The 27306-nt window shown below is 36.5% G+C and overlaps 2 protein-coding genes across 2 annotated transcripts; one reads left to right on the top strand and one right to left on the bottom strand.

Annotated features, from left to right (window-relative positions):
- Positions 1-5677: 5677 nt before the first annotated feature.
- On the top strand, positions 5678-15977 carry LOC139129783 (fibroblast growth factor receptor 3-like). Its single transcript, XM_070695472.1, has 15 exons — positions 5678-5820; positions 6132-6436; positions 6851-7147; positions 7341-7604; positions 8787-9068; positions 9260-9387; positions 9850-9891; positions 10169-10385; positions 10536-10646; positions 11278-11471; positions 11894-12016; positions 12610-12721; positions 12922-13018; positions 13344-13443; positions 13794-15977. The coding sequence occupies exons 2-15, from the start codon at positions 6241-6243 to the stop codon at positions 13836-13838; spliced, it is 2208 nt and encodes a 735-aa protein (XP_070551573.1). The 5' UTR covers positions 5678-5820; positions 6132-6240; the 3' UTR covers positions 13839-15977.
- A 2645-nt stretch (positions 15978-18622) lies between these two features.
- LOC139125671 (uncharacterized) lies at positions 18623-24566 on the bottom strand. The gene is made up of 6 exons (XM_070691776.1): positions 24441-24566; positions 23744-23759; positions 23546-23643; positions 21479-21558; positions 20101-20252; positions 18623-18948 (listed from the first exon to the last, which is right to left on the bottom strand). The coding sequence occupies exons 1-6, from the start codon at positions 24508-24510 to the stop codon at positions 18942-18944; spliced, it is 423 nt and encodes a 140-aa protein (XP_070547877.1). The 5' UTR covers positions 24511-24566; the 3' UTR covers positions 18623-18941.
- Between the last annotated feature and the right edge of the window lie 2740 nt (positions 24567-27306).

The following is a 27306-nucleotide window of genomic DNA, read 5'->3' as shown; positions in this document are numbered from 1 at the left end:
CCGCGTGTTGCCTGTTTGGTGTCCACTTTCACAACGAACGCCGCCATAGCTTCGCGTCCTTTTAGAGGGAGACTCCGCCTTTAACGTTTTCAACTTTTAAATCGAAGCTGATGACTATGCCTTTACAAAATGCCATGGATAAAACCCTATATATCTACTGCTCTTGATTCTAATGATGTGATTTTCTGCCATAGTTCTTCGCTGTACCTGCCGTCGTATTGTGTTTTATGTATTGTGTGTTTGTCTAGCTTTGCCTGTACATCAGCCGGACAGTACTAGTGATGTATCGATTACGTTTTGAACTCAAAGTATCATATTATGCTTTACCTGCTGGATATAGTATGAATAAAATAAATAAAATAAGAATTAATAAAAATTTATTTGCTGAGTTAAGTCCATTTAATTGGATTGTTATTATCATTTAGTAAGTGCAAGGAAATTCTAATGATACATTTAAGCGTGATCACATTGATTTGTTGTTCTGTATGTAGTGTAGGCACTACTTCGAGTACATAATTATATGTCACATGACGTACCCACTCTTAAGATAATACACGTAATTTCTCAATTAAAATGGAGCAAATACATGTTGGCATTTATCACTATGACAGGATCACCCGCGATATGTAATGTTTGTTTAAAGAATGGTAGTATATATCAGTGTCTATCAGAGTTACGTTATTATGTTCATGCCAACCAAATAATAACACTTCGAAAACATAATTTATTTTAACTACAGTAATGTGATACACTCTGACAACTGTTTGAGTTGAATAATAAAACCTGTAGCAGTTAAGGTATATGCTAATGTCAATTATCCAACACCAGAAAGAAAGCGTGATGTCAGATCATTTTTGGGATATCAGATCATTTTTGGGATTTATAAGCAGGATATTACATGAAGTTTATCAACAATTTCTCTGACACTGCGACCCCATTGACTGAACTGACACGTCAAAACGGTAACAGGACAGTTACAAACTGTTTTATGAAACATCTAACACAGATTATTTCTGTAAAAGATGAAACTGAAGATATGTGTTACTTTCGATGCAACCCGACCAAAAAGACAAAAATTGAAGAAGAGGCAAATGTTATTAGTTGGCTATTGTAAGAGTCAAGGTTAGGTTTAGGGTATTAATAAAAGTATTCGTATAGAGACATTACTTTAGTACGTTAAAACCATATAGTTGTTATTGTAAAGGGACAAAGTCGGCCATTTTTTATGAATTTTGTTTGATGCAAGCTACTACTTATATTGTTTGATATGTTGATAGATACTGAATAAACGGGCGACCATGTATATAATCGACCCCGGTTTTAGACAAATTAAGTAAAAAAATCGCGAAACCATAGCTTCATTACCAGTTCTGGCTGTTCCATACTACAATAAATCGTCTGTGGTGCAGACAGACGCGTCTGACCATAGTATCCGTGCGGTTTCATATTTGTGTGATTTTAAGGGAGAGGAACATCAGGTTCGTAAGAGAAAGCTAGGCTTGACAAAATCATAAAAAAGGTGGAAACAATCATCGGAAATTCACAGCGACAAGTTGACCTTATCTACCATGATCGACTTGATAAGAAATTAACACTAACTCTGACCGATGAGACTCATCCTCTACATCACGACTTGGTCGATAAACGCATTGTTAGAAGTGGCAGACTTAGGCCACCGGTAGCCCGTACCCAGCGTTACGCAAACTCTTTTATTCCACAAGCTGTCAGTCTTTTTAACGCAAATTTTAATCGTGGAAATTAACGGCCATGTTCTTTGTGTCTCTGTTTTTCGCTTTCATGGTCTTGTTTTTTTGTGCTTTTTGACTTTGTATTTATTTTTGTATCGTTCGTCAAGCAGGCATTCAAATTGCCCTTTTAGGGATTTAATAAAGTTTTATCTTATCTTATCTTATCTTATCTTATCTTATCAGTATATTAGCCGAAAACTCCTCAGGCCCAGGGAGAGAAATTACGCGACAATAGAAAGACAGTATTTAGCCATTGTTTGGCCTGTGGAAGCCTTGAATCCTTACTTTCACGGGAGGGAATTTACAGCGCAAAGAGATCACAATCCGTCGGTTTGGTTAGACAAAATGTGCAGTAAAAATCGTGAAATGTTGCAACGGGGTAACATACTGCACGAGAATCAATTAAAACTTTACAACAAGGCAGCGAAAATGAAAATGTAGATGCATTGTCGGGAATGTGGAGTTAGGACGTACGGTAGTGTGTGAAAGTGCATGAATGATGTAGTGAAAGGGCTTTAGTGACCTAATGTAAACTGTTTTCAAAAATGCATGTTGAATTTTCAACCCTTATAGTAATGGTGTTTGCCCAGGTTGCTGTAGCCGACTTAGACAGAATTTTTTTTTCGTGTATTTTCTTTTAGATTCAGTAGTATTAGCATTGTATTATTTCATTTTAAGTTTTGCTGACTTTCTGAATGATTTTGCCTTACTAGTGATGTAGACTCCCTGTCTCCATCAAAATAAGGAGGGTGGCATGTTACATGGTGTCATGTCATTATTATCAATTAGCTGTCAGTACTATTTACGAGGTCATGTATATCTGTCTTGGCCCTCCTGTATATTGGTCAGTCTCAAGCTCACCTCTAGCTATTGTACCGTAGCCTGGTGTATAGTGGAATAAAGTAACATATTTAGATTATATTACTCGCCGCCTCAAGTCGTCCTTTCACCCCTCCAACATCATACCAGCCTTGCCGGCCCCGACACGCTACCAAGTAACCGATGATACCATCATAACCCCGGTTATATCACAATGAATGATTAAGTATAAACAGAGTTACGTTTCCCGTTGTCTTTAAATACATCAGATAATCATATCAGTCCTGTTTCGTAAGTCAGGTCCATATATACCAACATCACTGATTGGTTCATCTGGTAATTTAAGGTCCATTTTCGTTACGCTGATCGGTGGGATCTCCAGTGTTCACTGCCTTATTATGCAATGTCCCAAGCGCTTCCTGGTTACAGCTCAAGTAATACGTTATTCATGATGTTTACGGATCGGCCGGACGTTATAATGAAAAATGCCCGAGAAACCTTCATGCGTTAAATTTCCATGTTTTTACTTATCTCTGTGCCTTTATGCATTAAGTAGACTCGGTTCAAGTCTGTGATTTGTTAATGTTTGAGTGGAGTGAACGCAACGATATGTATTTTGCTTTCATGTGAAACGCGCGCGTGAGTGGAGTGGACGCGATGAGTCGGGTGAACGCTATACAGGGGAGTTTCACCCGGAGGTGAATCCGGCAGAAACTAACTCACTATCCTGCGCAGACTCAAAGGTAACGCATTCAATCGCTGAGAAAAACATGGCGTGGGCTACCAAATTTCGAATAGTTTTGTACGAAATTGGAGAGAACACAAGAGAAACTATTATAAATGCTTTTGTTTCTTTTTTAAATTCATCGACTTGAACCAAATCTAGCATTACAGGCATATTGGCTCGTTGTTTTCCAATTGTTGGTTACGTACAAAGTTTACGCTTTTCATTTTCATTTTGATTTGACGGGGCATTGGCCGCATCGACAACAGTGAGGCCTGTGAATGACAAGAGGAAACAATAGAGCTTCAAGGCATTACGTAACAAAAATTACGTAACGGTTTCAGGCGTCAGTAGCTCATTTCAACCAACTCGTGCAGGGAAAAGGACAAAATTTCTCCTGACAATATTTAATTCATGTATAATTCACAGTATCACATAAAATGCCATGAACAGTGAAGGAACTCTCGAACAAGGTCAAATCTAACTAGATATTTTGACAAATACTCGGCATGAGTACCTTTCTTCATATACTGGGATCGAGCTGCGACCACGTGCAGGCATCATCCAAAAGTACACGGGACATTGCATAATGAGGCAGTGAACACTGGAGGACCGGAACTACACATTAACCAAACGGGAAACTGTAAATTGAATAATTTATAATAATGAGACCTAACACATGAGGTCCCTCTAATGACTGCTCCGAAAGTGGACCTTAGAGAAGCGGATTAACCAATCAGAGCATGCAGTACATGTGTGTAGGACGTGTAATATAGGTCATTTTGAAACAGACTATAAGACGTATATCATTTAGGACAAATTTATGTCCTGAGTGATATACGTCTAGTTGGACGTCCAGAGTCTTATGGCGAGATTTGGAGTGGATGGTGGCAGACATAGTTCCATGAAAATGTTTGGTTTGTATAAGATTGCACTGATTCTTATGTGTTTTTTTTTTCAATATAAATAAGTGATTTTCGGCTATGGAGATCCAATGATGGGTCATTGTACTATAGTTGATTTGTTGGATATATAATTTTTTTGTTTTGTCAAACGGTATCTCTTATGCAATTAATCCAAACAGGTGACAAATTAATTTGCATTCTTTATAATTTTTCTGCTATTTTGTGCCAGGTGTTGGCAAGGATCGTACTACATGTCCTAGAGGGCAACGAGTCTGAATACCGCACGGCAAAAGAGAATGGTAATTAACATGTTGACGAAGTATTCAACACAGTTAACAAAATCAATATCTGATAGCGTAGAGCAGATCAACACGTATTTCAATACGATATGTCATTCTTGCATACTGTTTTAACGTAGTTGAACGCGGTAACGCCAACATCAAGTAGAAGACAAAAAGGCAAGCAGAAATTAGTATTTAAGGTATAAGTCCTTCCCATTGATGATACTGACTATAATTTATATCAAATCTTATCTAAAGACAACTGTAGAATTAAGCTTCTATATGAACATATTTCCTTATTTTATCTATTCATGTGACGCATTATGACAAAAGACTCTTACAGACTGTATGGATTTCAAAAGAACGGCACTGACAGAATCGTCACAGAAGCACAGAATATTTTTCCTTCTTAAAAAAACATAAACTGATACTCACTCCATATAACAAAAATTGCAATGTATAAAGCACGGTTTCCAGATGCAGCCATCTTTGTTATCATCCAGTTTATGTGTGTCTCTTTGAACAGTTGCCATAAGCCTCCCTAACTCCTAACAAAAAGGTATTCGAAATTGCAGATTCCCGTCTACAGAGGGCGTTGTTTGATTTGAAGCAAATATGCTGTATTCAATGTGTGTTCTTCATGCACCACGAGTATAAAATTGAGTAGTCTTTTGCAACATCTTTGATTCCTTAAACGAACATCCCCTACTGCAATCACTGTGTACCTTTTTCACATCCGTGAGACGTGAAAATGCCATAAATGTGAAACAGATAAATTGTGGGGAAATAAAGATTATCAGCATAAGTTGAATATGAAACAAGATTTTGTTAATAGACCTTGCGCTAAGTTTTATTGTACTAAATTTGAATGGAATCCTGGGGTTTTATTGTATACAAGTGGCCTTATCAATGCTTTAAGGTTGATCGGAATTTCTGATTTTTTTTAATTGTTACATATAAGCAATAAGAGAAGTCATGCCAACTGCAATTTTTGTATTTTCATGGTATATGAAGGACAATGGTTTAACTAATTTGTATAACTAGTTAAAATATTTTATTTCAATGATTTCTCGAATAGGCCAATTTCAGTCACGACGTCAATGCTGGTCATGCGGTCCTGGGAGGTACATTTTTTCACACTTAGGTTGAATTTTCTTGAAATGCTTAAATATTTTTTCCCTCTTTCGCCTTTACGTGCAGAACAACTGTGGTGAAATGGCGCGAAAAGTGGAATTATAAAACAAAGTTATGGGTGTTGATTCTAGCAGTTATTTTAACAATTATGGCTGACTTCCGACTGTCTGCTCTTCACATCTGTTTATTTTACACAATCATCGTCCGAGGTAAGGACACTGTTAGTTGTACTTAATATGCACTGGACGACCTAACAATTTCACCGTGAATGCATTTTAAATTTCTTTCTTAAAGTTTAATTAACCCCTAATCTTGCCAGCTAGCAAAGCAATTGTTGCAACAGCAGTTTAACTTCAATTTTCAAAGAAGGAACAATTAAGAATATTTTCGCCTAAATTGAAAGTAGTAATGTGAGATACACATTTTCTTTCATTTACGCAAACTTTACTGCAAAACACATAGTTCCATCCTGTAAGACGCAATAGAATGTGAAGTAATGATCAAACATACATCACTTTAGACTTCAGGTATGCAGCAGCATTCATCGTCAGACCAGTTGACACTCTAGTTCTGGCAGGAGACTCTACACAATTAAACTGTACCTATAACGTCAACCCTGTCTTAAAAGCATGTATCGTGGAAGCCGCTTGGTAGCGTTGAGAGAAGATATACAGGATCCATATACAGGACGCTTTGAAGTCGTCAGCGAAGAAGGTGTGTATAATCTTCGCATACTCTATACGGCTTTAGACGACGGAGGTGCTTACGAATGTACAGATGTCGGAAACCGTACAAGGCAAGCAGTGGCTTTTCTCTATGTCATAGGTAAGTGTATTATAGTTTGAATCATGCGCAGTAGCTTTCTCGTCCATCATTTTTCGTTAGGAGCAGAAACAGAGATGCTAAAACTTTGTAGCTCCCAAAGCTGGACAATGGTACCAAGTTCTAGGAAACAGAAAAAAATGGGTATCGGTGTACATTTATGTCGTGAGTACAGAAGTAGAAATCAATTATTGAAATTGTCCTCTGTACATTAACTCTTAGCATTGTTGCAGCAAATGTGTATAGATTAACATAGATAACGCTTGATAAAAGTCACTTTGAACATTTACTACGTTTCCTTTAAAGTATTTTAAATTTATCTGTTACATGACATATGTAAACTCTATAGGGTACAACTTACTGCTTGAACCAGGAAATTATGGTGTCTTACGATTTTACCTTCAATTTATTTTGCAGCAAATGTAACAAAGTGCACGGTTAAGAATGATTCAACAGTAATTGCGGGTGATGATGTCTCTTTCATCTGCTTGAACCAGGAAATTATACTAGATAACAATGCTCCCGGCGATCTTGTCTGGTACAATAATGGGAAGGAAGTTTCTCGAACCAGCAGACACTCGAATATTTGGTCGACGACGCTCTACAAAGATGACAACGGAGCAGTTTTCTCTTGCCAACTTGAACATTATACTCTACCTCCATCGAAATGGTCTGAACTTGCATGCGAGGACCAAATTATTATGGACGTCCAATGTGAGTGAAGAGTGTCGATATTATTATAAATGTAAAGTAGTATTATGTAGTTTACAAATAAATACTAGAGAAAAGTCATCAGATAGTAAGTATTAACACATCCCCGGCTGTATATGATTGATTGTTGAGTCTAGAAAGGACCACAAATCGTTTGAGTTTTTTTTATTTATTTTATCATACATGTTTTTTCCAGTTTCGCCGTCTGTTAAAATAATGTCATCTGCAGCAGTTACAATGGAGGACAGCTCATTGACTTTAGCTTGTGTGATCGATGCTAACCCGAACGACGTGGTATATTCGTGGATTCTCGCCGATGGTTCTGTGAATGGAGGGGCAGTTATCGACATAGGCAACGTAACAAGGGATTTGCATGGTAACCAAAGCTGTACCGCCACGAATAGCTTCTACGACGGAACGCAGGGATCAGGAATTGATGTCTTATACCTAGAAGTGCAGTGTAAGGAGGGAGGGAGAGAGAGAGAGAGAGAGAGAGAGAGCGAGAGAGAGAGAGAGAGAGAGAGAGAGAGAGAGAGGAGAGAGAGAGAGAGAGAGAGAGAGAGAGAGAGAGCGTGTGTTTGTGTGTGTGTGTATATATATATATATATATATATATATATATATATATAAATATATATATATTTAACATTAAAGACATTTGCACGCACCTTATAAAATCATCAAATAAGTATTGATTAGAAGACATACTGTGTGAAAATACCATTGTTTTACAATAAAATTTAGACTTATATTCCTGTTTTGTAAATAAAAACAATGGAATTATTGTAAAACATGTCTAAAATATGATGAAAAAGTACAAGGTACATGGAAATAAAAAAATTACCAAAATCGGACCAATATTGAGCAGTAAGTGGCCAAAAGCATTGAACCTATAATACCGGGGCGGCCATTTTGAATTTATGCAAATTAGGCAGTTTTCCACTCCTTGGATTTTGGAAGACTTTTGATATGTTTTTCTATGGGTTTTTCTGAGGTGAGTTGTGAAAAAATAAATTCTGTTGCAATTTGTGGTGGGTCATTTCATAGTTTGACTGGACTACCTGCACTGCTGTCACTACAGCAGCTATCTTTCTCAGTGCAATGTATAGAAAACATTGTTAAAGGTTATTTTACTTTACAACATGTAATTAAAGTCGCGATTTGACAAAGTGTTTTGAACAGAGCTGGCGTCTTTGAGTCACATCTTGTTAGTGTGTGTAATATACCAATTTGAAAGTTGTAACGAAGCTACGTATATAGGAAAATAGATAAATTTCGAAAAGCTTTTAACATCATCACTTTGCCTTCATATACAATATTGCATTTTAAAATACTAGATCATCATACTTAAGCATATTCTTAATGATAAGCAATTTAAATATTGCGCGCAATTCGACAGAGAACGATTAAATTGATGCATTGAAGGCATATGCGTTAGTAAGTTACTTCGATCAACTGGAGTAGGACAACACACCCGCCACATGCTGATAATACAATAATACTTTGAAGCGACAATTAGAGGCAGATAATGTGCCGTTCTACTGCAACGTGCACCTGATATATATTTTAGCCGCTCGGTCTCGTTTTGTCTCCGCTTTTCTCCATTTAAATCTGTTATTGCCTTTATGACTTTCACCTTTAGATACGGCAACCGTTAATATGTCAGTCCAGCCATCCAATGAAGTGACGGAAGGAAGCTGTGTTAGGATCACCTGTTCAATGTCAGATGGAAATCCTGATCCTTACAAGCTCAAGTTGACACTTGACTCTCACGAACTCATTGCAGCTGATAGAGCCGAACTTACCTACGAAATCAAGGGATTTGGAACAAATGACATTGGTTTCTACAGATGCCAGGCAGTTACGTTGTTTTTCGACGGTACTGAAGGATTCTCCGAAGTTGGCCAGGAAATTAAGATGAAAAGTAAGTCCATTCTGTATTTGTTTGTCTGTCTTGCTTTATCGTCGCTATTTTGTATGTTTCATTAGCACTGAAAATAAACACGGGTTATGATCTCGCCTCAGTCTTTAAATCCAGGCGTATGTCGTTAAATGAGCTGAATACATATCTTTGCTTGCTCTATTCTCCTATTACAGAGGCATGCACCATTACAGTGCCACGCCCCTCCTCGAACACGGGAACTGTTTTATTCATAGTGTTCTTAGTTATCCTCGTTCCAGGAGCAGCATTGATAGGAATCCTGCTCTCCAGCTTTTATTGGAAAAGAAAACTAAAGGATAAAGTAGGTTTTAAATATATCTTGGAACTACATTTCGTGAATAATAGCTAAAGTCACGTGCTCTGTAGCTTTAGTCATTTGTATCTCCCCTCTGCTCGTGACCAAATCACGAAATAAAGATAATGTATTTGCCGACATATATTGCAAGGATTCCTTTGCCCGAGTAAGAGAGACGCGACTACAGACACAGACATCCTTGTGCTTTTAATCCGTAACGTTTGGAGCAATTAAGGTAAGGGTTAATGGTGGTGACTATATGATAAATTCTCTATGGCGCATATCCAACACGTGTGTCTTCTTCAATCGCGATACTTTAATGTCATACCATTTCATCATTGTGTTTTGCCTTTACATAGATTGCTTAGCAGCGTTTGTCTTTATGTAGTCGTGAAACGAAAGACTACATAAGTAAATGTTTGGTAAATATTAATCGACTCATGCAATTATCTCGATTTCAATTACAAGGGTACCCGGCGTGCACACGACAGTAAATTGGACCTCAAAGAGGTGTGTATGAGTTCGATTTCACTTTGCTATGTACTCATTCTAATGTACGGTATATTGTTGGAGCGGATTTCAATATACTACCGACACCTTTTTTGTGAGGTAATGTTGTAGCCAAGGGAGGCCTTGATCAATGAAACAAGAAGAATGTCTCATAAATATTTCCCGCATTCAGAAACTACAGATAAGATTTAATATATCAATATTTCAATGACTAATTATTTCATTATTTGTCTTTCACTTCATTTGTTATATAATTTGTCTCTCGTTTTGTTGAAAGGATGAATATGAACATTACACATCGATCACACGTCGCATAGAAGGCGAATCTGTGTACATGAAGCTCGGTGAAAGGTCGTCGTTCGAAGTCTTGCGTGAGTTTCTATACCTGAGAGAGACTTTGGCTGATGGCGCCTTTGCCAGGTTTGTTAAGGCCGAAGCTTGGAACATCGCTGGAAGAGAAGGGGTCTCGAACGTCGTTGTGAAGATCTTGAAGGGTAAATATACTCAAAAGAACTATGGTTTCTGAAACTTTGTGGTTTCCTTCTGATATTGTTATGTTTTGTGAACAGTTTAGATGTGTAAATATTCAATATAAATCCTAGTCACTCATTTTATTAATCTGATGATTCTTTTGCGTTATGTAGAACGTCCTCTTGATGTTGACAAAGTGGATTTTCTTAAAGAGATAGATCTAATGAAATCCATTGGAACCCATCCAAATATTGTATCTTTACTAGACTGCTGTACGGAATACGGTAAGCAACCAGTCGTGTTTATGGTTGACGTACAATGTCTATACATACTCCTTTTGACAACACTTCGAACGCTCACTCTCTGTTAGCGTGTCACATGTTTGAGGTTTTAATTTTCGATGCACAAAATTAGCCTTTCAAATGATATAGACATGTACAAAATTCAAACATAAATAAAAAAAAGTTTCAAGGAAATTTAAAATGGAATAAAAATTCAGGTAAGAGCATCTTGATTTTATTCAATCATACACTAGGTTTTTGAGTCTTTTGCATTCTGATTGTCAACCGCACAAAGAGTATATTTGAGCCAAACGAATTAATCGTAATTTCTGCGTCCGTCTGTTATTATTTTAAGCTCTAACACTTTCATTTAGGTGCTACTTTGAGTTCACTTGTGTTGGCCGTTTTATGACTCTTTTGTATGAACGGTGTTGGCTTTGTGTTTGTTTGATTGTTGATTTTGTTTATGTTCACATAATATATGCTGTTTCTATGTGTTACTTGGCTTGAGTCTTATCGTTTTTACCCCATCAATCTTTGCACCAAAGACAATCTTGATTGCAAGAGAAAACCATTGCAATATACCCGAATACATAAATCAAATCATAAACGTAAAGTGTTTTTAATTTTCTAGAACCATTCTACATGATTATGGAATTTATGGAAGGAGGTAATCTCCAAGGGATTTTAAGAAACAACAGATCTGCCCTTGGCAGTGCCTATACCAACGTTAACATAAGCAATGAGAACAAGACATTGACAAGCGCAGACCTCGTGACCTTTGCACACCAAGTGTCTTCCGGGATGGAATATTTAGCATCCAGAGAGGTAATATATTTTAAAGAATTAAAAATGCTTTGTATAATACAATTAAACAACCTCGGTAGATGATATGGTTATGTAGAAATTTACCTAGAAGAGGTTTTTTTTAATTATTAACTCGTTATATGTATACATTGACTAGTAAGTTTTATCTATCAATACCTAGATAGCAAAGATACCACTCTTTAGGCCTAACAGAGCATAATCTAAATTAAAGTGGCTATGCGTGATATTGAAAGACATTGGTGAATACCATATTATTTTCAGTTGGGGCTAAAAGATGGGTAAAGGGTAACTTGTTATCATATTTGAAGCGCCTAAATATTTTAACATATTTATAATTTTCCAGGGTGTTGCTAAGCTGTCAATAAACGTCCCATGCATCGAATGTTCCAATAACATTAAAGCATAAATAACTTTTTTCCCAGTGCGTACACAGGAATCTAGCGGCCAGAAACGTTCTCCTAGACAAAAACATTGTTTGCAAAATATATGACTTCGGATTGGCTCTTGGTGTAGTTGACAAACCTCAATATGAGCGCAAGACGAAGGTGAGGGTATATGCATACACATAGGCAGAGACGTTAGGGGCCAATCACTCGCAGCACTTTTGACTTCACTTTGAAAGGACTGTACAGTCAGTGTAGTAACCATTTTTTCTGTATGATTCGTTCTCTTCGGAATCATAATTTTCGTTCTTATTTGATCACCATCTCTAATGATATTTTGAGGGAACATTCTGAAAGTAAGGTTAAGAAAAAAAGAGGTTTGGTACCTCTCAAATGCAGCTGTTGCTTAACCACGCCTTGTTTTCCGCATAGAAGAAGTCCCAAATATCTACATACTCCACACAGCCGCGTCAGAGACCTGCTTGAAATCGCGAGTTTTGCTATTTCCTTGTGGCTATATTGCACCTGGATGCATTACTGAACAGTATAGGTTTAAATTGGTCGCTGAAAGAAGACAATTTGTAGTCTCCGCTCACATATCATCTGGTAACACGACGTGAAAAAAAACAACGATATATCCGGTCGGAGCGAGGCGCTGAAGCTTTGCCTATAGTGACGAAAATTGAAACTGCTTCATTTTCAACATAAATCAAAACCGAAGTATTACTGATAAATCGTTGGTTGCTTTCATCTAGGGTAAATTAACAATTCGCTGGATGGCTATGGAGTCTATAAAGGATGGTGTGTTTACCACAAAAAGTGATGTCTGGTCATTTGGCGTTGTCTTGTGGGAAATTGTCACCATGGGTAAGTGAAACGTTTTGTGTGTCTGCTGAATCACAGTCCGAGGCTGTTGTTCTACACTGCGTTTGTAAGGTTAGAGTTCATTACAATGCATGGATTCTGTATAGCAACTGCTGCTATTAATTTACATTAAAAACGCACCAATGTAAATATTATTTAACTTAAGCGGTAATTTTTCTTTTGATCTGCGTTTACTCCTCCAGGCAACATACCTTATCAGGGAATGTCGGAACAAGAAGTGACGTCGTCATTGCGAGAAGGTTATCGAATGCCAAAACCTTCGCACTGTGAAAAAGAGCTGTAAGATTAACGTTCCGTTGTCTCTTTACCCTGTTATTTGGAGTTGCAGTCTCTAAGACGACCCCATTTTACCATATATCAATACGTTTAATTGGATCCCAATGTGTAGACAATCCCGAGAGTATCAACAATTTAGGTTTGACAGCGGCTCTATAGATGATACTGAATAACGGCTAATGATATTATAAGAGACAAATCCGCTCGGTAACGGCAGTTGCATCATCATCTTGAAATTATTCCATTCCTTCAGTTAGTTATTACAGTGATGTTTGCTCTTGATGTTAAGTCGATATGCATGTCTTATAAAAATTACTGTTTATTTAAGTTATTCTACAATCCTGAGTTGTTGGGACAAAAATCCGGAGAAAAGACCCACCTTTTCCGAACTGACGGCGATTCTACAGAAAATGGCCAATGATGAGAAGGTAAGAAGAATACGATCAACTGGTACAGAAACAAATAAACGAATCTAGACACCGATAATGTGTTGAACAGAGACTAAATTAAGACAATGGATTTATGATACAATATTCTAAAACAAAATACCAAGCATATTGCATACGAAAGATTATATTACAGGTTGCTATGTTGAAATGGGTTTCTAGTGCAAAAAGTAAGTGAGGATTAGATATTTTGACCATCGTCGCCAATATCAATAATCAGTTTCGTCTCTCCCACGAGCGTCTTGTACTTTCACATATCTTTCAAATATAGGGAGCCAACGTCATTCTTCCACATGATCGTTTCAATTTTTCTCTCCCTCTTGTTTTCGTAGACATACATTAAAATAATGGACATTGGTTCGATCAGTGATGATTAACACGCAAACTCTTACCGTCGAAAGATGACCCAATATTGCGTGGACTGTGACACTTTTTTCTTTTGCTAAAAGGATGATCAACTAAAAAGCCCTTCGCAAAAAGTGGAAATTCATCTTCTTCACATCATAAAAGCATACTCACAGTAACCAAACGACTTGATATATGTTTATCACTCTATTTCTGTATTTCACTACCTGATGATATTTTTATTTATTTTCGCTAGAAGATAGCGATCATAAAGTTTTCAAAACATATGTTTAATCTGGGCAACTTTTGATAAATGAAATCTCATTTTAGCACTCGAAAAATGTAATTTTAGCAGAGGGACAACGTTATTATTGAATTTCAGAAGGAATGTACACACTATAAGGTACGTTAAAATCAACCAGGAGTTCAAATTCTTGTCTAACATTAGAAAGATTTGACACATTTTATTATTGTCATTTTAAACAAAAACTTGTGCATATTTTTTTATTTATTTTATAACAAAATTTTCTGTAGTCTTTTTCACCCATAAAAAATCCTCAGTTAGTTGATTGGTACTACATATAACAATCTATATGGTGAGAAAATTTAACCAAGCTCTTCCAATATTATACTTTTGCATTTCGATGTAAAAACATATAAAAGGAAAAAAGTTACAGGTTACATGTACCTGACACTGTTATTAAATTTAAAGATCATCCATACAACTTAAATGTAGATTTTTTTTTATTTCGAGAATAATCTTATAATCTTACAAAATGTAGAAATTTATTTTCTCTCGCTTAGTGAAAGTGTTTTCAGATTTTTTATCGCCTGCTCTACAAAGAAAAGGTTTTGCTATTAGGGAATATCAAGTAACAAGGCTAATGCTGGTTAAGTTACATTCATATTGCCTGCAAACATTAGTATATTGGCTGCGAGTGGGAATATGCCTTAATTCAACGCACTCTCTTTAAAAGCAATGACATTTTATATACTTTGTAAGTATATTTTGTAATTGTAGTATGAGTAACAATGCGCCAGGTTGGAGTGTTCATGGGAGACGCATACATAAATTTTCAAATGACGGTATAGACATACATTGTGTATTATGGATGATGTATAATAAATTATGCGTAATGGTATATTCAATCCTGTATACATGTTGTGAATCTCTGTTTAAACACCTTGATTCCAGAATGATGTAACCATTGATCATGTTTTGTTCTAAGACAAAATGCAAAACATTAATCTGACTTCATATAAGAGTGCGTAGGAGAAATGCTGTTGTGTATGCAACGTTAAAGTTTATCAAGTGAATTTTATCTGTGCCTAACATCGAAGTCAGTAAGTGGACAAGCTAGTTAAAGAGCAATCATATCTTTGGAAAACCATAGATTCTTCAAAATATACTTCTCGTTTATAAACCAATGGGAAATCTACTGTAAGTATGATAGGAAAATATTTCTGTGTTTAATTAGATTACAGGGACAAAGTCGGCCATTTTGTCATGAATTTTGTTTGACTCGAGATATTACTTACATTGTTTGACATGGCAAGAGGCACTGAATAAATAGGTGACCATGCATATATTCAACCCCGGTTTAAACACGATAAGCGAAACCATCGCGATAATGAATTAATGGTCATGACCATTAATTCATTATCGCGAATATAACACCTTCAAGAAACAACACAAACTGCTTGCTCCTTCATAGCCCTGTTTAGATGTGCTCGTCTATGAAGGAGCAAGCAGTTTGTGTTGTTTCTTGAAGGTGTTATATTCTGCAGCATGGAAAGAGACAATGTTGTGCTAGGTTTGCTTAGTTTATCTAGGGTTTCAAACTTTGATTACATCAGATGTGTGAAAGGAACTTGTCAAACTGTAGAGTACTTCTGGCTTGACAAAGCTTGGATGCGAGGTAAATGGACCAGCAATTATGAGTGGTATGTAATGTGCAGGGGATTTCCCAGTGAAACAGCCAGCAATTTTGCATCAGATGCATGAGGTAAACTTTATAACATCGAATTATGTTATCCATGCGATTTAACAAGTAACATTCATAAGAATGTCATTTTTTTGGCAAGTTAGTATACCCTTGTAAGTATTAGATTTGATTATGTTGCAACAATTACTGTTTCATTTCTTGTAAATAGCAATAAATGTTAGTCTGAAATTCATTTTGATGCTTGTTGTTTTTTTAATGTAACTTGCAGGATGTCTAACTACTTCAGCTGTTATTTGTGTTTCAGATGTTTTACAATCCTGCTTTGTGTAGCTCCATCACATAGAAGACCCAATAGGCCATTCCATAGGATGAAATCCTCCCCTGTCGTAATCATTACAGTTGGCCCTTTTGATAGAATGAATGCAAAAAGAGCACGGTTCCACCTACTGCTGTGTATCAAAAGTTTTGTCCACGTTCAAGAATGTCAGTGGTGTTGCCTTAACTGATGTTACCGAGAAAATTCCCTCTAATTACAACTCTTTAAGACTCCACAATTCCTACAATGAAAAGTGACTCTACGCCCTCTCTTTCCCGATAGCAAAAATTGTCCATCGATCTTCGCCCATAAAGAGCACCCGCCCCTTTGCACTCCATGTTCGCCCATTTACAATACACAGATAGACAGATAGACAGATAGACAGATAGATAGATAGATAGATAGATAGATAGATAGATAGATAGATAGATAGATAGATAGATAGATAGATAGATAGATAGAAAGCCATTTTATTAGATAAACGGTATTTTCCACGATCTGTAACTTTATTTATATACTTCCTACACAGTTTTCTAGAGCACGAAGTTTCGCGTAAATTTAAAGTATTATTTTCTTAAGTCTTTATATTCGATCTACTGCATTCTGACTCATCGTTCTCTTTCATTTGCACGTCAAATCTAATCTGAAGTGTCATCAGGCTAGATAAAGAGTTTCAACGTAGTAGCCATACATTTGTTACTGTAGAACACTGTTAAACTTTGCCCTGTTAGAGCAACGTAGTCAGTCTTCTTGCGTACATAAATTCCCCCTACACAATGAAGAGTTATCAGTATGAACTCCATGATTTTTTTTTTATCCAGACACATGTTTTAATTAAACTTGATTTGAAATAATTTGGGATAATTGGATCTTCATATTTTTCAAATCTCTAAAAATTGTTAGGTGCCTTATAGCTGAATGTTTCAATATTACAAATGACTTATAAAAAAGTGCATAACGTAAAAAGAAAAGCAGATGAGCTTACATTTGCTGATTAAACCGACATTACTTCACCATGAAATTATCCCAAATCAGTTCCACTCGGATTATTAAAATTAAGCATAATAAAAATGACCAAACGTTACAATTGACTATTGATGCCATTCAAATAAAGCCTGACTAAACAGACACGCACGGTAAATCGTTGAGAAATCAGGCCTATCCTGTGTGACCTGAGATATTATGTCAAAGGTGTTCGATGATTGATCCATTATTATTGTAGGAGAATCTCCTGTGTATTTTTTTCTGGCACTGCAACTTGCCCAGGGCCCTCACTGGTAATTTTTAGGTTTCCTTCTGTTTACCAGCCAAGAAAAATTGTCACTATCTCACAGCGTTTAACGAGTATTGCCCTGTCATGACACGATGACCTCCTGATAACAGTTCCAGGTAATACCAATGTGCCATGAAGTGTGACTCGGCTGATTTTTTCAAAGACATTTCCGCGTTGCAGCGTAACCATGAGTAGCCTAGAGGCTCTACGCATTGAGCTAAGCGGATACAACGTTGTGCTGTGAGTTGGAGAGAAAGATACAGGTTACCTAATATTTGCTTACTTGATCTTACATGTATATTCAATCCTGGGGTTTCCAGATAAACTAAAAGCCTGAAAGATAACTGGTCACTATTTAATTTAGCTATAGATTCTCGTAAGCTATTTTGCCTTGGATTTTTCATTTCTAAATGATAACTTCATATTGGTTGAACAAATCTGGCGTAAGTGACCCATATTCATTTTACCTGCGCCTTGATATCAATTTCAACTCCAAGCTTGCCGATGTACTCTTGTTGACCCATGGCGAAAGAGAAAATTCGTTAAAAACTGTAGTATTTGGGTAAGTTGGAAGTATTAAGAGTAAAACATCATCTCCAAATTGGTATGAGACCTGTCTGTATTTTACGGAATTAAATGAAGTGAACAAGTAAAGCAAAAAGATAAAAAAACAATTACAGCTTGCTAGAAGACACTTTGCGATATCTGGTTACCGACAACTATTTGAAAGTGGCCTAGAGTAGACGCTACGGTCGGTACATGTATAAGTAAATGTATCTTTTTTTATTGCTATAATTATCACGACCAACCAAAAGATACGTGTTTAATTTTCTGTCAACTGCTGCTTTGGACGGTGTCATTATTACATCGAAAGGAATTGAAAGGAATTTAAATACCCACACTTGCTGTACTCTGAAGATAATATTCTGTCATCTATTGCGTTTTTACTAGAAGTTAAAACAAGATTAACTGATTTTAGCATTTGAGTGATGGATTCTCGACTGAAAAGTACGAGACCACTGACTATTCTATAATACAGCTCAAACATAGGACTAGGTGTCCGAGGGTAGGAGACATTTCCCGATGTAAGGAGGGCATATGGTCTCCTGCCTCGAGGGTACATAGTCACTTGATTTGGCATAATTTACATGTCTCTCTTACATGTTTTCACTCAAAATTGTTGGGTTTACATACTTATGACAACTACATACTATTTATTTTCATTTTAGATGAAAATCTGTTGACAAAAGCACAACGATTTTTATCATCGAAGGGCGTATTGATATATTTTGATTACTGCTGTGCGGTTTATCATATGTTCTATACATATTATTGGAAATATACAGTATTTCCTAAGTAAATTTCTAATTTGATCATTGTAAAATCCTGAAGTTGTCAAGTTGATATTTGTTCCGGTTCACTTTCTGTCAAGTGATGATTATGCATCCCAAGTTGTCATCGACGAGTTACCGTTGAATCCTATGGAGAGCGCGGCGTTTGATATACGATGCATGTAAAAAAAACACATGGTCTTTTTACAGATAAACGTCAGATCTTCTGGTCTCATTCAAAAGATATAAAGCATATCCAGTGACGAAAATCATGTCCTGGAATAAGATAATTTCTATAATAAATAAATATGAACACCTGTGACGGGCATTTAACATGACCTAAAACGATGCTGTTTTTATAGTCTATTGCTAGCTCTACACTCGACATATAAGGGCTGCGTGTTGACCAGGCGCAAAGGTATGGTCCGTGTTCGCACTTTTGTATCCTGCCTTAGAGTCACTTATGGTCTTTTGAACTAAACACATTCAAAATAGACGCCATGGGAAGCAAAAGCCTGCTCTATCTTTTCTTTATTTCCATATATATCTTATGAGTTTTTTTTCTTTTTGTTTTGTTTGCGTTTTTTTCTTTCATAAGATGTACAAATTAATATAGCATTTCAGTCCAGTTTACATAAAGATGAAGATAAAGATAACATTTTGATATCAGGTTTTACTCCATTCTGTCTTTGCTTCTGTCGATATCATTGAGTGCTTACCATTGTGAAACCTTATTCATGTTCGTTAAGCAGACAAGGTGGGAGTGTCATTTAAGGCTAAAGTCTCAACAAGAGTCAATAAGGGAAAAGTTTGAATTTGGTCTCACGGATAAAACCTTCAATACACGCTTCGCTAATCACATGCAATCGTTCCTTACAAAAATAATGCACGTTGTTCAATTATTGACAAAGCATTCAGTTACTCTGACATTAATGAGCAAGCAGAGTAATCTTTGTATGTCAGAAAAGCTACACATTCGAATTACTGACAAAATCCATGCTGATAAAGCAAACTTTATGGGTTGGTTTCAAAGTATCGTCATAAAAAATATTATTATTGATTTTTAACCCCCCCCCCCCCAACTATAGTGTAACAGTATGTCCTGACCATATCAATGAAGGTGAAGAGAAAACTTTGTCAGAAGATGCCCGAAACTTAAGTGACAGATATAATCATACTATCACCCCTCTCTCTCTCTCTCTCTCTCTCTCTCTCTCTCTCTCTCTCTCTCTCTCTCTCTCTCTCTCTCTCTCTCTCTCTCAGCTTGTTTGCATACTATTTGCTTCGTGCCACGATGTCTTCGAAAAATATTTTTTTATATTCATGTTGACAGACACTTCTGTTTACCCAACATAAGCAGTAAGATTTAAGTTAAACGGCATCGTAAATAGTTCAGAGTCCGGATATTTGTTCACGGGGTTCATTTACCTTAAACTTTGATATTCACTAGGTTGTGTTGGCTGTAGTGACGCATATTGCGTTTGCTCTATATTGGCAGGTTCGGACTGGCTCTGCTGCACAGGGACACCGATCGAGCTGAGAGCCACTTCATAATAGCCGACGTCTTTTTGACTAGGCGCCTGAACAAAGAAAAATATATTAGGGGCATTGTTTCGGGGAATCATATGTCATGAAACGAAAGTGTTGAATCGAAACCAAGGGAAGAGTAACAATTTGAAAGTGGGACGATGTTGTAGTTACTGTCTGATATAATAATGTAACTTGAAAAACATGGATGCATTAACATTTCGGGGCTCTAAAAGAATATTGCACAATGTTTCGCGTACTGTTCTTGTCGACATTGGGTGAAGTACTCAATAGTCTAAATCATACACAAGTAATAATAGCAACCATCTTGGTGACCGTCTTTGCGGTGTGTTCTATTTTTGATATTCTTTGAAGATTTTACAGATCAGATGACCAGAAACTAGACCTAAACATGGTATGATACCGTCCCGTTTTGTTGTGGAAACTGTTTTGTTGTGCATCTTGCATTTTAGCACCAATTCTATATCTTAATGAATGATTTTACTGTTTTCTCTAAAGAAAAAACATGATTGTCTCAAAAATACAACTTAATCTACGCAATATGTAAATACTTTTTGTGGCAATTTGGGCGCATGTGTTTATTTGTTTTGCGTCTATTTTAGATTTTGCTGCACAATTGTACGGTTGATTTCACTTAAATTGTGCATTCATCCACCCCTTAACTCCGAGCACTTTAGACAAAATGAAACTTTTCGCTATGATGCTCTATATGTAAGGACCATTGCACACAATTTATGTCAATTGTTGATTTATGACGTCGATTACATGTCTTGTCCGAATTATTTCGTTATTTATATAGCGCAGATATAAATTAGTTGTAAATTGAATGGAAGACCTCATCTAAGGTATAAACATCAGTCTTATATATTGATATGAGACTGTATGACTGTAGAAGTCATGTTGGTGGCCATCTTTGATTTGATGCAAATTAAGGATCGCACAGGTATAAGTTTGCAAAAAAACCCCACCTAACACACTCTTACCACGTCTCAATAAACTGATATGAGACCAATTACAGGCCATTGATGTCATGCCTATAGGGCTGCCAGGTTAGCAACATGCAGATTCTAATTCAATAGGCTATGCAAATACAACATTGATCATGGTCCATTGCGGGGTCAACTTTGGCAGTTTTGCACTTGTGTACCAGACAATGCATGACATTCCCTGTTATGCAATATTCAAATGACATTCTATTTTCAGTTACCAATTGCATCACTGTAAGAAACATAGACGTTTAGTAAAAGAGATAGCTTACTTGCGTCATTCGGCTTGATGTGATATTTTGTCGACCAACATGCTGAGTTGACTTGGGATGAAATTTCTCACCAGTGATTTCTGCTGATGCAAATGATGTTAGGTGTATATTATACGTAAGGTAAATTGAGCACGGCCAAATATAAGAATCACTCAATTTAGCACTCCTTCTGTCAAAAAATAGCCAAGTCATGATCCCTTCATCAATATGCTTAAATTTACTGTCTCGCAATTCTTCCGAAGAGAACAGCCCTGAGATGATAAGATGACCTTTTTGAAAAACAGAAAGTCGTTATTTTGTCATCGATTAATTCAATTGTGGTTCACGGCCTAGCAACTGCCACCGAACATTATAGAATCTCATACTACAATAACAAATGGTAATCCTCAGACGAATAAATAGCTGGGCAGACAACGATGAAAATTTCGACATAAATCCCGTATAATTACCATTAAATAATCATTCGGTAAATTATCATCTATTTTACCAAAGGCGACGTCATGCTCTTGCTAAAGCAGCAGTCGAACGTAAACGTGAAAGCCAACATGTCTATTTCTTCAAAGAAGTGTAAGTATACCTCATTTTGAGAATACTACCATATTTGCCCGAGTAGGCGATTGTGAAAATACTAGTCCGGGTTTCATCAAAGAGAACCATGGTTAAATCTTCAAGAGATAATTTACCCATAAGATTAAATGCAAAAAAAATGAAAAAAGGACAATGAAGCTGCTACAAAGTTGTTGTTCCAAGCTTTGTTGTTATAATTTAAGAAAAGGTCAAAGAATTACCCGTCAAAGCGTCTATGGATAAAAATAACATTTGACCAAGTTTGTTATATTTGATTACTAAAGATTAAAATGTGAAATTAAGCCTAGCTACTCCCTTCATGAAGTCCTTTCGCCTAAATATCAAAAACAGTTTTGACTTTACTTCGAAAATGTAAAACTGGATCCTACTAAAAGTACAACTCTTGAACTGATCATTGCATAAGATACGGGTCCGGATTGAGAAATGAATAGCATGTATTTATGTAGACTGGCTTGGTCATCATTGATCACGTTAATATTCGATATTGGCCAGATTTGACTATAATTTATTTCGATTAATCTTTTTTTCTATGATGAACCTAGTAATAAGCCAACAAGGTTCAAAGACGCCCTCGTGCCGTACATTCCGCGTACACACCTATTTACTTTCATACTGGTTACACACATTTCTCCATAATCACTGAGTCAGACGTTTGCTATTTATCAATTCGAGTTTTATACCACAAGCCATACATGCCCAGGGATTTGCCTACCTACATAGATTGTGAGCTATTTCGATTTCATACTGTCATCATTGGTGTAATAATCATGTACAATCTGCGTACGGGCCAATCAGCGATCGTGAGACGTACGCCTATACGCGATAAAATAATTTTCGCTATTACACAACTATCAATACAATCTCTCACTAGGTTTTGTTAAAACACTTGTCAGACTTGCTTAAATTCATAATTCTATAATTACATTAAATAGGATAATGATAGACATGCATAGACGTAACAGAAAATTACGTATTCATTTTAGTGCATGAAGCAACCATGAGGCAATTTTCCTAAAAGCATTTAGTGTGAAGGTTGAATAGAAAGAACTTCAGTTTCAAGAGAGATCTTTTCCTGTTGTTAGCACCGTGCATATAATGTATCGTAAAAAGAAGTTTTTGGTTGCCTGATTTCGGCATGTATGGGGCAAATTTCAAGTATTATTGACGTTCTTGTCTCAGTGATAGCTACATCCAATACCATATGATTGACACAATTAACTCTATTTTTTCCTTTTGCGTCAAGCGCTTGACGAGGGTGGCCCAATTCTTATCTTATTTCTATTTACACAACTTACAAGAGAAAGATTTTCCCAGGATTGTCCCACCTTCTTTGAAGTATTCGCTTATAATACTGTCGGCGCTGAACCCTTAAGGTAGGACTCAAATTTTGCAATCGTACCCTCTGACAATTTACAACTTAACAACAGTTTTAGTAAATTAAAACATGTCTCATGAAGTGTAATAAAGGAGAAATCTTACCTTGAAATGGATCGATATCAATCGCCTCTGATAAACTTGTTTCCTGTCGGTGACTCGAATTATTTTCGGGTATTTCAGCATAATCGCTTGTATCTAGTCTTTAAAGGAATATTGATCCGAATTCATCTTACAAGTCAATTAATGACAATGCTAGATATCAACAATAATCATTATTTCAAAGTAAATTGCATAACTTACCCCGCGTTGGCGTAATCTGCAACGAAAAGAAAAACACTTTTACAGATGATGCTGTTTTTCTGTAAAGCATATTGACAGGCAATGTTCTTAATTAAATTAGACACTCGTATCTACACAGTTCCCCTTTTGATATAAGACTGTCTTTCTGTACAGTAAATGAAACCGTCAACAAACTTTGTAGGGGTTGAAACAATTAGCATTCGAGAATCTGAATAAACAATTTCGATCTGTTTTGGTTCATCATTAAACGCAGCGTTAAATTTAAGTAATATTTGTATGACTTTCCCTTTGTTCTGTACGGAGATGAATACCATATCGTGTTACCGTACCGGACTCAAATTGTCACGTTTTCAGCAAAAAATACAGTAAAAATTAGGTTGACCAGCGAGAGATAAAATACTTGTTAAAAAGCGAGAAAAAATAATTGTCAAATTTTCAGCTCTCATTATCACCATTTTAAATACAAGCATATGCAACTAGTAGTCTCCTCTCAAGAGACGGCAACCTTAATATTTATCACTCAAATGTATTGATTAAAAAAGCCTGATCTATGAAGTCATCATGTTTACACATCTTTTGAATTCGCTAATGTTGAAACACCAGTACGTGTTTTAAACCGTGGATGCCCTATTACTGATACAGAGAGATATCCCAATGCCTTTCCATTTATCACGTGCAAATGTCCTAATTTACATACCCGTGTTGCTGCTTTGATCCTTGGCCACACGTTTTTTGTAGAATAGAACTCCCAGAACAATTCCAACCATTAGAACAACAAAGATGACGGTACATGTAACGCTGATGGCAATGATATCTGAATGTGAACCTGTGAAAAACACGAAATCCTCAAAAGGAGATATCAAGAGAGAAATAGCTCTATGTCATAAAATCTCTGTTACGTACATCGGTAAATAATTCAACGAAGCTAAATGGAATAAATTCAAATTGATTTTGATCGAACAGTGTATATAACGTATTTGTCACTTGATGATAGCACCATGCGTAATTTGAGCTGAGACGCTCACAGTGACAATCGACTCTTACAGGTGTAGCCATGATTATAGAACAACCTGGGACTGTGATGTAATGTTCATTTTTTCTTCGCTTATGAATTATGTAGATGATAGCAAACACGCTTCAAAGTCGACACAGAAAAAACAGCATCCACGTTGATACTTTGATATTTGTCGAAGTTTACACCACATAAAGAATATTCACATGTGTCTTTAAAGTTGTAGTATTACTCAATTTTGAACGGTCGCTCTGACATCTTTATTTTTAAAACTTCGTAAAAGAGACAGGAGGGAAAAACAACCAGATTTACGTATAAATTGCTCAATCTATATAGAGTTTTGGTTACCGAAAGAAATTACAGTTGATTGAAGATAACACGAACTTGCATGTTTCCTAAAAGTGTACATGTTGCACCGTGATGATGAAATAGACAATAACTTGATTTTAAAGTTAATAGCTAAGTAATGCACCACCATGTTGTCGTCAGCGACATTGACACATTGCAGTCGTGCAATGTGTCCCATATTACTAACTTTATAGCAGTAATTAGAAAACCATGCAAAGGGTTCAAATAGCAACGATGTACCTGGTTCAATGATATGTATTTGCTCTTTAGCAATCGGCGGTATTCTGTTTGATGCTTCACACCTATATATCCCATAATACGACTCATTCACGACAGAGACTGTCAGAGTGCTAGTAACTGTCTCCGCGTCATCGATAACTGTCGTTACGTTTTTGTTTTCTTCACTGCCCGAGATTACTTCATCTTCACTGTCAAACCACATCACTGTCGGTGTCGGGAAACCTTCTACGGCGCAAACCAAGTCGACTACGTCACCAAGTAAAGCTTCAACGGTCTTACTTGTTTTAATGATGATAGCGCGGTCTGTTAAAGAAGAAAGAGTTGCTGTCATCCAGACATTGTGACCACATAAGTCCATTTAAGAAGTATAGGGATACTTCAAAGGAAAATTTGATCGAGAGACTAAAATTGCTATAACATAAACGATAATTTTAGAACGATGTCAAGCACCAAAACGAAGAACTATTGTATACGGGCTTAATGAACAATGGTAACTTTCTGGGTGATAATGCAAATGTTGATCTTGAATGCATTTTCAAGTAAACAAGGCCAGACGACTCACTGAACACAACAATTTCTTCCTCTTTATACCAACGATTTTCGCTGCCGTCGTGGAATTTGGTGTTGGCTTCACATTTGTAGACACCACTTTCCGATCTTGAAATGCTCGATATGGTGTGATGTATATCTAACCCATCGTTGGAAATTACAATTTCTTCGTCACGTGACAGAGTCATATTGTGGGGACCGGGGTTTCCATCCAGTGATGTACAGTCAATGGTAATTTTTTCACCCTCTTTTAGTGTAGTGTTCGGTGATACTGTCATATTGAACTCTGATAAATCTGAAAATAGCCAGAAATACAATTTTTACGAACTTCAAATCAACTGACTTATCTTTTAGAAACGTTAGTTAGAACTGGAAAATTTTAGAAGAAAAAACTTCGTATAAGCGTTAATAGTAACTGAACTTCAATGGTCATCGTCCAAAATGATTGTCAGCTGAGTCAAATAGAGGTCATTTCAAAGTCCATCTAATCGAAATCGGTAGGACAAAGGAGTGTCCTATTATTTTCATGTACTGTCACTCGATTTTATTGAAATCAGATGGAGAGATGCAACGATTTCACCTTTGCCTGTTCTTTGCTGTTCTCGTTAGCTGATAGTCGCCAAAGTACATTTATAACACTGCTAAAGAAGATCACGCTCAAATCTTTCTCATTAGCCAAAACGGGCGACTAATTTGCAAGAGGTTTACAACCGCCAATTATTATGCATTGCAGCACCGTATTTAAAAACGCAACCTGATTGGTTCCTGCGAAGCAAGGGATTTGAAAGCGATCTTCTACGGCAGTGAAACGAATGTATCGAGGCTTATAGCAGCTAACAAGAACGACAAAGGATACACAAAGAGGGAAGAGTTGCCGTTTCTACATACGATTGAAGTCAAGTTGTCAGTAACAAAAACGTTTTGACAGAAACGCATTGAAAGCGTTGGATCTAGTATAACCATCATTTCGCTCTTGCCAAATATCATAGACGATGCGATTTCTGATAGTCTCGATATAAAGCCTTTTACATTTAATTTTTGTTTTAGAAATAGTAATCATATTAAAATTGCGAAATGTGCTATACATAATTTATATAGATAAAAATATATGACGACGGATACAACTAATAACGTTCGTGTAAAATAATTTACATTGGACATCTGCTTGAATTTTATCTTCACATGATATTTCTGACCATTTCCATGGGGTAGTGGTGTAGTGTTGTAGCTGACAGTCAAAGATAGCGATGTTTTCTGATCTATTCAACTGAGTCTTCCACGTGTGGCTTTGTCCTCCAGTGCGCGAAACCTCTTCTCCGTCTTTTAACCAGACTAAATCTCCTGGAGCATTTGTATCTGAATCGATGGTACATGTCAAAACCACATCTTATCCATCTTTTACTGTTTTACTTGG

This window comes from Ptychodera flava, chromosome 3, assembly GCF_041260155.1.
Source record: "Ptychodera flava strain L36383 chromosome 3, AS_Pfla_20210202, whole genome shotgun sequence".
Taxonomy (NCBI): domain Eukaryota; kingdom Metazoa; phylum Hemichordata; class Enteropneusta; family Ptychoderidae; genus Ptychodera; species Ptychodera flava.
Note: the sequence above shows the minus strand (reverse complement) of the source record. Positions and strands in the feature narration are given on the sequence as shown.

What these genes read in the sequence shown, in the direction of transcription:
- LOC139125671 (XM_070691776.1), bottom strand. Translation starts at nt 24,510, where the DNA reads ATGGTTGGAATTGTTCTGGGAGTTCTATTCTACAAAAAACGTGTGGCC. An exon ending in TGATATCGATCCATTTCAAG is followed by an intron (nt 21,559 to 23,545) that starts GTAAGATTTCTC and finishes TTGCATCAGCAG; the next exon opens with AAATCACTGGTGAGAAATTT. An exon ending in CATCAAGCCGAATGACGCAA is followed by an intron (nt 20,253 to 21,478) that starts GTAAGCTATCTC and finishes TTCTTTGTTCAG; the next exon opens with GCGCCTAGTCAAAAAGACGT.
- LOC139129783 (XM_070695472.1), top strand. Translation starts at nt 6,241, where the DNA reads ATGTATCGTGGAAGCCGCTTGGTAGCGTTGAGAGAAGATATACAGGAT. An exon ending in AATTATTATGGACGTCCAAT is followed by an intron (nt 7,148 to 7,340) that starts GTGAGTGAAGAG and finishes TGTTTTTTCCAG; the next exon opens with TTTCGCCGTCTGTTAAAATA. An exon ending in TCGCACTGTGAAAAAGAGCT is followed by an intron (nt 13,019 to 13,343) that starts GTAAGATTAACG and finishes TGTTTATTTAAG; the next exon opens with TTATTCTACAATCCTGAGTT.